Genomic DNA, 12,136 nt, shown 5'->3' with positions numbered 1-12,136 from the left:
TAAAACAGAACTTCTTAAACATTTTCAACTTATGCCCCCCTCTTTTTTGCCAATAAAGTTGGGTAGAGTAACAGGTTCCCAGTGGTAGGGTAACAGGCCCCCAAGATTGGGATGTCCTCCCTGTCCATGGATGAGGCAACTGGGTGGTGGGTCCCCAAGGTTATATAAGGCAAAGGAAGCTGTACAGGCATAACCCACCCACCATTCTAATAGCTATGCAAACAGTACACAAGTTAGTAGAAGGCCAGCCCAATGCATAAAACATTTAGAAGAGCCTACCAAGACAACATAATGCACAGCTCTTGGCACTTGGTCATGACGTTGGCTGGTGCACTAAGTTATAAGGAACATGCTTGCAATGCAAAAACTCCAAGGGTCCGATTCCTAACATCACCAATTTAAGTCAGAATAGATGGTCTTTCTGGAAATATTGGGTGGCAACCTGTGCTCGACAGGATTACACTCCCCCTGAGGGCGGAGGTCCGTAGCTTGGGGGTCCTCCTGGATTCAATGCTGTCACTTGATGCTGGGAGGGCCTTTGCACAACTCAGACTTGTGTGCCAGCTGCGACCATACCTCGTGAAGTCTGACTTGGCCAGGGTGGTCCACGCTTTGGTTACATCCAGACTGGACTACTGCAATGTGCTCTACGTGGGGCTGCCCTTGAAGATGGCCCGGAAGTTTTAAGTGGTACAACGGGCAGCAGCATATAAGGAGCATACAACGCCCCTAATAAAACAGCTTCATTGGCTGCTGATAAGTTGTTGAGCCAAATCCAAGGTGCAGGTCATGACCTATAAAGCCCTAAACTGTTCGGGCCCTGCCTATCTCTGTGATTGCATCTCCTTCTATGAACTGGCACGAACTCTAAGATCTTCCAGGGAGGCCCTCCTTTCGCTCCCACCACCAAGTACGGCTGGTGGGGATGAGAGAGAGGGCCTTCTCGGTGGTGGCCCTCCACCTCTGGAACGCCCTTCCAAGGGAAATAATACAGGCCCCATCCCTCTTCTCCTTTCGTAAGAGCTTGAAGACCTCATGGTTTCAATAAGCCTTTGAAAATGACTAGTTCTAGTCCAGCCCAAACATTGTTGAATATGGCCTTATACTTCCTACCTATTACCCCGGTCATCCCACGAATAGGCCCTGGAAATCAGAAGCCACAGACCTGTACCTGCTATTGCGATTAGTCTGTTATAGGACTGTTCTTAATTCCTGGCCTCCTCATATTTTGAATTTGCACTAGCCTTGGCCCAGCTTTTAATTGCTCTGAATAAGCAGGATTATTTTAATATACATGTGTTATTGTTGTTTTGTTAATTCTATGTTATGCTGTTTACTTTGTATGTTTCAGTGATGCATTTGGAAACCGCCCTGAGTACCCCTCGGGGAGACAGAGCGGTATATGAATAAAGTTTATTATTAGTAGTATTAGTATTATTGGAGCCATTTTGAGGATTTGTTTTTTTCACATTTCTTTCCTCAGAAAAATAAAAGTAGAAATGGGATGGGATGGGTAGGGGAATGGAAAGTATGCAACTTATTTTCATATCAATGCCAAACAAGCAACACCTCGCTTTAGTGACAAATCATGTTTTGTTTATAACTTAGCGCATATAATTGCAGAGTTTACAATATTTATGAGATTTAAAAACACAACACACTTAAGTCTGTGCAAAGAAAACTGTGAATATGGAGAAGTAGGTGTTTTAAAAAATATAACCATTGTCTATGAGCTCACCAGATCGTTTTCCCATCTGGAAAGTCCATCACTCTCAACTTGAGATACCTTCAAGTGTGTCCCTCCTTTATGACTCCCTGTTCCCTTCTCTCCCTCCCCTTCCTTTTTTCAGGGTGATCCTGGAATCCAGGGGAACAAAGGAGAGAAGGTATATGGCTGTTCCTTACAATTATCCTTTCTGATCTTTGTTTAGCTCTGGGCAGGGGCGGCTCAACCCATTATGCAAAGTAAGCATTTGCAGTATAGTTGATTTTGCCCAGGGGCGCTCTTGAGGCGCTCTTGGGGGAAAATAGACCTTGTCATATGCGAGTTGTAGTTACCGGGATGTATAGTTCACCTAAAATCAAAGAGCATTCTCAACTCCACCATTGATGGAATTGAACCAAATATGGCACACAGAACAAATATGGCACACAGAAATATGGCACATGACGAACAAAAAATATATATCAATGATTGGTTGGGGGGGATTGCAAAATACTGTTTGCTTACCATTGAAAATTACCTAGGGCCGCCTCTGGCTCTGGGTCACATTTGTGTCATTGTTCCCAACATTCTCTATGAAGTAGATCCTATATTCTTTATCATTGGGATTTCCAGGTCTCCAGAGCTCAAACCTTCTTCTCCAGGCCATAGGAAAGCATGGAGGAATCTCTGTCAGAGAGCACTGTTTTGAAAAGTGCATGTGTATTTTCTTCGTATTTGTATATGAATTGCACATATTCTGCAACTATCATTGATGCTTAATGTACCACACTTTTGACATTAGCAGGATATATCCCTTGTAATATTACTGGGCTCCAGCAACGGATCACCGCCTTGTGTGGATCATAATAAATTGTGGCAAGATCTTGGTGGGATGGGCATACCAAGCCACCTTGTCTCTCTCCTGAGGAATCTGTACAAGGACCAAGTAGCAACAGTCAGAACTGACCACGGAACAACAGACTGCTTCAAGATTGGAAAAGGCATACGGCAAGGCTGCATACTCTCACCCAACCTTTTTAACTTGTATGCAGAACTCATCATGCGATGTGCGGGGTTTGATGAATGCAAAGCTGGGGTGAAAATTGCTGGAAGAAACATTAACAACCTCAGATATGCAGATGACACCACTCTGATGGCCGAAAGCGAGGAGGAGCTGAGGAGCCTTCTAATCAAGGTGAAAGAAGAAAGCACAAAAGCCGGGTTGCAGCTAAACATCAAAAAAACCAAGATTATGGCAACAAGAATGATTGACAACTGGAAAGTAGAGGGAGAAAATGTGGAGGCCGTGACAGACTTTGTATTTCTAGGCGCAAAGATTACTGCAGATGCAGACTTTGGCCAGGAAATCAGAAGACGCTTACTTCTTGGGAGGAGAGCAATGTCCAGTCTTGATAAAATAGTAAAGACTAGAGATATCAGACTAGCAACAAAGATCCGCCTAGTCAAAGCCATGGTATTCCCTGTAGTAACCTACGGATGTGAGAGCTGGACCTTAGGGAAGGCTGAGCGAAGGAAGATAGATGCTTTTGAGCTGTGCTGTTGGAGGAAAGTTCTGAGAGTGCCTTGGACTGCGAGAAGATCCAACCAGTCCATGCTCCAGGAAATAAAGCCCGACTGCTCACTGGAGGGAAGGATACTAGAGACAAAGTTGAAGTACTTTGGCCACATCATGAGGAGACAGCAAAGCCTAGAGAAGACAATGATGCTGGGGAAAGTGGAAGGCAAAAGGAAGAGGGGCCGACCAAGGGCAAGATGGATGGATGGCATCGTTGAAGTGACTGGACTGACCTTGAAGGAGCTGGGGGTGGTGACGGCCGACAGGGAGCTCTGGCGTGGGATGGTCCATGAGGTCATGAAGAGTCGGAGACGACTGAACGAATGAACAACAACAAATATTACTGGGACATCACAAAAGCTAATCCCTGCATCTCATATTTTTTAATTTGAGGGCCTTTGATTAGGAACGACTTGAGAAACTGCAAGTTGCTACTAGTGTGAGAGAAATGGACGTGGCCCAGGGCACACTCGGATGTTTTGATGTTTTACCGTCTTTGTAGGAGGTTTCTTTCATGTCCCCGCATGGGGAGCTGGAGCTGACAGAGGGAGCTCAACCCACTCTCCCCGGATTTGAACCTCCGACCTGTCGGTCTTCAGTCCAGCTGGCACAGGGGTCTAACCCATTGCGCCACCAGGAGCGCCATTAATTCCTAATGCATGAATATGAGTGACATTGTGAGGAGTCATTCCTACATCTCAGGTTTTGGTCCAAAAAACCTAAAGCGTTGGCAATCCAGTCCTGGAAACACCGTGTTACTCTTCCTTGAGCTCCATACACACAAAGACAAGAACTACCTTGCAAGATTTATTAGGCTGAAAAAAGGGACATCCTAAAAGCTTCATCATCTCTGGATTGTATTTGAATTACAACACGGTTCTGCTCCTAAAAATGAGGAACACAACTCTCGGGAGGGGGAAAAAAACAGAAATTAAATGGAAGTGGTGGGCAGTACAGTTTGCAAAATATATGGCAATTCATTTTGCCGATTCGAGTCGCAGATTGTAGAGGAACTCTTTTGGTGTGTAAAGAGACATGCATTTCCCCATGGTCGGATGCACATGTTTAGATGCAGGCTCATAAAAACATCACTTTTCAAAGCTATTGCCTAAAGGGGACCAGAGGCCAGAAAAAGAGTCCGGGAGCCAAAAACACAAAGAGAGCTATTCTCCTTGTTTGGCAGCCTCTAAAACATCCCTCAATCGATGAATGTTGTGTCTGCGATGAGCCGGGGAAAGGCTTTCAGAAACTCTGACATTGGAGAACTGCAGATTTGTGGTCAGGAAGAATTATATCCGGGTGACCAGGTCGACAAATGGTGCAAAACTTTTTCTCCCCTTTTTTCTTAACCAAGTTGCTAACATTTGTTGAGCTGAGAAACCTGAAATTATTGGGGAGGGGGGAGAAAAACTAATAATAATAATAATAATAATAATAATAATAATAACAACAACAACTTTATTTATACCCCGCCACCATCTCCCCCAACAGGGACTCATGGTGGTTTACACGAGGCCAAGCCCGAACAACAAATTACAACAAAATAAAACAAAAGCAACAGCATAATCTATCTATCTATCTATCTATCTATCTATCTATCTATCTATCTATCTATCTATCTATCTTTCTATGCTCTGGTCATAATGAGTACCTTAAAAACAAAAGAACCAATGAATGAAATCACACCAAATTTGGCAACAAAATGTCTCACAACACAGGGAGTGACCATCACTCAAACATTATGATTTTGTCATTTGGAAGTTGTAGTTGCTGGGATTTATAGTTCACCTACAATCAAAGAGCATTCTGAACTCCATCAACGATGGAATTGAACCAAACTTTGTATACAGAACTCCCATGGCCAACAGAAAATACTGGAAGGTTTAGGCGGGTATTGACCTTGAGTTTTGGAATTGTAGTTCACCTACATCCAGAGAGCACTGTGAGCTCAAACAATGATAGATCTGGACCAAACGTGGCACGAATATTCAATATGCCCAAACATGAACACTGGTGCAGTTTAGGGAAAATAGACCTTGACATTTGGGAGTTGTAGTTGCTGGGATTTATAGTTCACCTACAATCAAAGAGCATTCTGAACCCCACCAATGATAGAATTGGGCCAAACTTCCCACACATAATCCCCATGCCTTGAAGGGACTCACTGGCACGAGGCTCCCTCCAACCTCATACACTCTCCCTCACCCGCACATGCACATATATGTTTTCTGATGGCCTTTGGCAACCACTCTGAAACCCCCTCGTGACCCTCTAAGGGGTTCCAAAACCCATGCTGAGAAACACTGATCTACACCCTTGCTTCCTAAATGCAAAAACGTCACCTGTGTTTAAGCACCAGAAGTAAGCTCCAGCTTATGCCAATCTAGCAATTCGAAAACATGCAAATGTGAGTAGATCAATAGGTACCGTTTCTGTGGGAAAGTAACAGCACTTCATGCAGTCATGCTGGCTGCACTGGCTCTTCAGCTTAGAAATGGAGATTAGTGCCACACTCCAAAGTCCGACACGACTAGACTTAATGTCAAGAGGAAACCTTTACATTATTATTGTTGTTGTTGTTGTTGTTGTTCATATTTTTATTCTGCCTTTTCCCCTAACATTGAATATGATATAATCCAAATTAAAACAAGTTAAGATCGTCTGGGGAGGCCCTGCTCTCGGTCCCGCCAGCATCACAAGTACAGTGGATGGGGTCAAGAGACAGGGCCTTCTCAGTGGTGGCCCCTCTGCTGTGGAACGCCCTTCCCACAGAAATTAGATCGGCCCCCTCCCTGTTCACATTTCAAAGGAAAGTGAAGACCTGGTTGTTTGAGCAGGCATTTGAATAGGCAGTGTAACTAATATAGAAATATGGAACATTTGGATGATGAGACTGGATCTTGATTTTAACTATGAGACGAGATGAGATGTTATGATGTTTGTTGATTGTTATAATGTTATTCTTTTCAATTGTTTTTAACTGTTTTTATCATGTTTAAGAATTGCATTTGCTTTTGTTAACCGCTTTGAGTCGCCCTGAGGGCTGAGAAGAGCAGTATACAAATATAGTAAATAAATAAATAAATATGCATTAAATGAACAGGTATAAAACAATTTTTAAAATAATTAAACATTAATAATAATTTGTGCCATTACACACAGAAATATTAAAATTTATTAAAAACCACATAACCATCCCATCCAGAAATCCCAATCATACCATCCATGTAAATGCATCAACAGGCAGAATCACAGGCAGAATCCGGGGAGCGGGATGAGCTCCCATCCATCAGCTCCAGCTTCTTGTGCAGGGACATGAGAGAAGCCTCCCACAGGATGGTAAAACATCTGGGAGTCCCCTGGGACAGCCAATTCTCTCACACCAGAAACGACTTGCAGTTTCTCAAGTCGCTCCTGACACAAAAAAAAATCACTTTAAATGTAAGTCTATCCTCTCATCCTTTTTAGTTTTTTCATACCTTTTCCAGACTGACCTACACTGTGTAGTTGTATCTTTTGTCATTCTCCTTCCTTGCTAATGGCTACTATTCCATTCAAAAATTAAACTTTATTTCCTCCTGATACTAATAAGCCCTAATACGTTCCGATCTTTTCCTTCAGGGTGAAGGGTGTCTCTCATGTAACCTCGTAGCAGCTTCATTGCAATCTCCAGGGAAAGGAGGACCCAAAGGAGAACCTGGTGCTCCGGGGACTGGAATTCCTGTAAGTATAGAGAACTATTTTGCTTTTCTTTCTAATTGCTTTTGGGTAAGAATGGCAGAGTGGATGAACCAGAAGTTCTACTTGGGATACACAAGGGGACATGAGTGCTTCTAGTCCTTATGAGGTGCATCTATACTGTAGAGTTAATGCAGTATGACACCACTTCAATTGGCATGGCTCAAAGCTATACAGTCCTGGGAGTTGTGCTTTCACCAGGCACTAGCCCTCTTTGGCAGAGAAGGCTAGAGACCTTGTAAAACTACAACTCCCATTATTGCATAGCTTTGAGCCATGACAGTTCAAGTGGTGTCAAACTGCATTCATTTTACAATGTAGATGCATACCATGAAAGCAGTTATTTCTCTGGATCTTGACACTATTCACTAGGCCTGTCGGTTTTAGTTCGTTAATTCGTTATTTCGTAAATAAATCGTTATTTTTACCATTTCCGAAGCGATATCAAAACACATTTTCAAACCCGGAAGGGTTTAAAAATATCGAAGCAGCAGCCCCATATATTTTACGAGCTTCAGCTCGTGTCGTTAATGGGGCTGCTGGGCTGACTGAGTGCTGCTGCTGGTGCCTGGGAGCCAATCCGGTGCTCCCAAGCACCCCAGCAGTGCACCGTGGCAGAAGCCGGAGCCGATTGGATGGCGCGCGCGCGCTCACAAGCGGCCTCCACGCGCCATCCGGCTCCGGCTTCTGCGCCCCCCTCCTCCTCCTCCTCCTCCTCCTAGCACTTCCTGCAACACAGCTGGGAGGAGGAGGAGGAGGAGGAGGGGGGCGCAGAAGCCGGAGCCGATTGGATGGCGCGCGCGCGCTCACCCGAGGAGGAGGAGGAGGAGGGCGCCGGAGCCGGAGCCGGATGGCGCGCGGAAGCCGCTTGTGTGAGTTTTCAGGGCTGTATGTATGACCATGTTCCAGAAGCATTCTCTCCTGACATTTTGCCCACATCTATGGCAGGCATCCTCAGAGGTCTGTTGGAAACTAGGCAAATGGAGAGTTATATCATCTATTAGGCCTGTTTGATCAAGAAAAAATTTGTTTCTAAAATGTTTTGTAAATATTTACGAAAATTCGTAAATAACAAAACATTTTTTTGGGAAAGTTTTGTAAATATTTTAAATATCGAAACAAAAAAACACCCCAATTACGAATCGAATTTAGAAACAAATTTTTTCTTGATCAAACAGGCCTATTCACCTATTGATGCAACTTTTCTTGGGGCTGTGGTGAGGCAATAGGTTAAACCGCTAATCTGTTGAATTTGCTGACTGGAAGGTTGGTGGCAGGCATGTAGCTGGGGGGGGGGGACTTGGGGGGCTTCAGCCCCCCCTGAAATTCTCATGGTGGTTCACGAAAAGGCCTTACTGGTGCATTATTTAAACTGTTATGGTTATCCATATCATGATCTGATCACCATACTCAATATATCCCATATGCATGGGGGTATTGGGGTAATGATACAAAAGGTTTGCTAGGGTAGACCCTCTTTCACTCAGACTCAGCCCCCCCCCCGAAACAAACTCACCCCCCCCCCCCCGAATTGAAATCCTGGCTACGGGCCTGGTTGGTGGTTCAAATCCATGGGATGGGGTGAGCTCCCGCTGTTAGCCCCAGCTTCTGCCAACCTAGCAGTTCAAAAACATGCAAATATGAGTAGATCAATAGGTACCACCTCAGCAGGAAGGTAACAGTGCTCCGTGCAGTCCTACCACATGACCTAGGAGGTGTCTACGGACAATACAGGCTCTTTGGCTTAGAAATGATTTGCTGTTGCTGGGAACAGAAGGGGGTAGCTAGTCTCAGCAAGAAGAGATAAGCAGATGTGAAGAGACTTTCGTTTTGACTACTTCCTGAATTGTAGCTCGCTGTAGTAAGACGTGTTTATTGAATGTACTTAGTAAAACTTAGTTTCTTTTGTAACTCAAAGCCTGCAGAGTCCTTATTTTGCAACACAGTGTCTGCTGATCTAGCAATCCTTCTGCTGTGCACCGCCAAACTCTGACAGAGATGAGCACCACCCTCAGAGCCAAAGGGGGAAGCCTTTACCTTTATCTGTGTTTGGATATTTCTAGGCTTCGAATGTTTGCCTTTGTGTTTGTGTACCCTGGAGTCCACCCTGAGTCCCCTCGGGGAGATAATTTACAAATAAATTATTATTATTATTATTATTATTATTATTATTATTATTCCCCGCCAGATTTTTTCTAGCCTTTTCTCTGAGTCAATTCTTCTTTTTCAGGGCAAAGCGGGACCTCCGGGGCTGGCTGGAATCAAAGGCGAAAAGGTAAGAACAATATTGAATCCAAGATTCTACCTCTAGAACTCGTATGGGGTTGTAATCACAAGATAACTACCAAAATTGGGATTTCTTGACAATGTTTTCTCCAGACTGCTTTGGAACTGAAGCAGTATTTGAGTCACTCTACTTCCTCTAATGACTCACACTTTCTTCTTTGTTTTTAGGGTGATGCTGGACCTATAGGACCCATGGGCAAACCTGTGAGTATAGGAATGTGTGTGTGGGGGGGGGGGGGTGCAGAGTTCGGCTGAAAACTCATGCTATGTTCCAGATGTTGTTGGACTGAAGCTCACAATGCCTGGTGCATTAAGTCTATAAATTATATTGTTTATAATGCCCATTTGGTGAAGATCACACAGTCCAGCAACAAAAGAATTCTTGGTGTTTTGGTTGTTAAGCCTGTTTCTGGGGTTCTTTGAGGGGCTGAATCAGAAAATTGCATTGGGTAGACCACATAAGCTCTAGTTTCTTAGATAAGGGTTATCATGGCTTTCTGTGGATGAGCAGATGGTTTTGTTGAGCAATTTTTTTGAGTTTCAACATTGCTGTTTTATATTCTTATGTTTTGTTTAATTGTGTTTTTATCTAGATTGTTTAAAAGTTCAAAACACAAAGCAAACTTTGTGTTTTCTCAAATACATCACAACTGTACCCTTGGTTTGCTCCTGATACAATAAATAAATAAAATCTGGATTGTTATATTTTACAATGTCCTATTTTAATTGTGTTTTTGTTTTAATGGATTGTTTTGCTTTTATGTCTTGTGGGGTTTTTGACCCATGTGTAAGCCATCCCGAGTCTCTTTGAGAAGATGGGAACGAGGTATAAGAATAAAGTTATTATTATACATATGTTCTGTATCTCAAAAATGAGAGCTGATAGGGGGAAACAGATGCACAGGCCCTCCTCTCGATCCCATCTCAGTCTCAAGTGTGGTTGATGGGGATGAGGGAGAGGGCCTTCTTGGTGGTGGCCTCCTGGCTTTGGAAGACCCTCCCCAGATAAATTTGACTACCGGTACCTCCCCCGCCCCACACTTCAATATATATTTTTTTAAAACCCTGAAAACATGGCTTTTCAAACAGCCCTTCGAATGGGATTGAAATATAAAATATTAATACTTGAGGACCAAATGTTTTGTCTCATTCCTGGCACTTATATGATTGTGCGGCCTATTTTAAACCCACAGTCATGACCACGTTTTATTGAGTATCGTATTTAATTTAGAAGGCATTTATATGCTGTCTTATGTGGTTTTATTTAAATTGGCATCGTTAATTATTTTATTGTATTGTTGTGTATTTTACTGCACTATTATGTGCTTTTGTAAGTCACCCCAAGTCCCTTTTGAGAGATAGTGGTGGGATAGCAATAAAGTTGTTTCATAGAATCATAGAATCAAAGAGTTGGAAGAGACCTCAAGGGCCATCCAGTCCAACCCCCTGCCAAGAAGCAGGAATATTGCATTCAAATCACCCCTGACAAATGGCCATCCAGCCTCTGCATAAAAGCTTCCAAAGAAGGAGCCTCCACCACACTCCGGGGCAGAGAGTTCCACTGCTGAACGGCTCTCACAGTCAGGAAGTTCTTCCTAATGTTCAGATGGAATCTCCTCTCTTGTAGTTTGAAGCCATTGTTCCGCGTCCTAGTCTCCAAGGAAGCAGAAAACAAGCTTGCTCCCTCCTCCCTGTGGCTTCCTCTCACATATTTATACATGGCTATCATATCTCCTCTCAGCCTTCTCTTCTTCAGGCTAAACATGCCCAATTCCCTAAGCCGCTCCTCATAGGGCTTGTTCTCCAGACCTTTGATCATTTTAGTCGCCCTCCTCTGGACACATTCCAGCTTGTCAATATCTCTCTTGAATTGTGGTGCCCAGAATTGGACACAATATTCCAGATGTGGTCTAACCAAAGCAGAATAGAGGGGTAGCATTACTTCCTTAGATCTAGACACTATGCTCCTATTGATGCAGGCCAAAATCCCATTGGCTTTTTTTGCCGCCACATCACATTGTTGGCTGTTGTCCACGAGGACTCCAAGATCTTTTTCACACGTACTGCTCTCGAGCCAGGCGTCACCCATTCTGTATCTTTGCATTTCATTTTTTCTGCCAAAGTGGAGTATCTTGCATTTGTCACTGTTGAACTTCATTTTGTTAGTTTTGGCCCATCTCTCTAATCTGTCAAGATCGTTTTGAATTCTGCTCCTGTCCTCTGGACTATTGGCTATCCCTCCCAATTTGGTGTCGTCTGCAAACTTGATGATCATGCCTTCTAGCCCTTCATCTAAGTCATTAATAAAGATGTTGAACAGGACCGGGCCCAGGACGGAACCCTGCGGCACTCCGCTCGTCACTTCTTTCCAAGATGAAGAGGAAGCATTAGTGAGCACTCTCTGTGTTCGTCCACTTAACCAATTACAGATCCACCTCACCGTAGTTTTGCCTAGCCCACATTGGACTAGTTTCCTTGCCAGAAGGTCATGGGGGACCTTGTCGAAGGCCTTACTGAAATCCAGGTACGCTACATCCACGGCATTCCCCGCATCTACCCAGCTTGTAGCTCTATCGAAGAAAGAGATCAGATTAGTCTGGCATGACTTGTTTTTGATAAATCCATGTTGACTATTAGCGATGACTGCATTTGTTTCTAAGTGTTTGCAGACCGCTTCCTTAACAATCTTTTCCAGAATCTTGCCCGGTATCGACGTGAGGCTGACCGGACGGTAGTTGTTTGGGTCGTCCTTTTTTCCCTTCTTGAAGATTGGGACCACATTGGCCCTCCTCCAATCTGCTGGAACTTCTCCCGTTCTCCAAGAACTCTCA

At 43.8% G+C, this 12,136-nt stretch overlaps 1 protein-coding gene across 5 annotated transcripts in view; it reads left to right on the top strand.

The window, feature by feature from the left end:
• The window catches only part of COL16A1 (collagen type XVI alpha 1 chain), a 215,668-nt gene that overhangs the window by 114,353 nt on the left and 89,179 nt on the right, over positions 1-12,136 (top strand). For all 5 annotated transcript variants that reach the window (XM_067460593.1, XM_060785720.2, XM_067460594.1 and 2 more), the window contains exons 24-27: positions 1,851-1,886; positions 6,903-7,004; positions 9,250-9,294; positions 9,474-9,509. In XM_067460593.1, the coding sequence (XP_067316694.1) occupies positions 1,851-1,886; positions 6,903-7,004; positions 9,250-9,294; positions 9,474-9,509 (219 nt within the window). The remainder of the gene's footprint in view (positions 1-1,850; positions 1,887-6,902; positions 7,005-9,249; positions 9,295-9,473; positions 9,510-12,136) is intronic.

The sequence above is a fragment of the Anolis sagrei genome, chromosome X (assembly GCF_037176765.1).
Source record: "Anolis sagrei isolate rAnoSag1 chromosome X, rAnoSag1.mat, whole genome shotgun sequence".
Lineage (NCBI taxonomy): Eukaryota > Metazoa > Chordata > Lepidosauria > Squamata > Dactyloidae > Anolis > Anolis sagrei.
The sequence above is the reverse complement of the archived record's forward strand: the minus strand, read 5'-3'. Positions and strand labels throughout refer to the sequence as shown.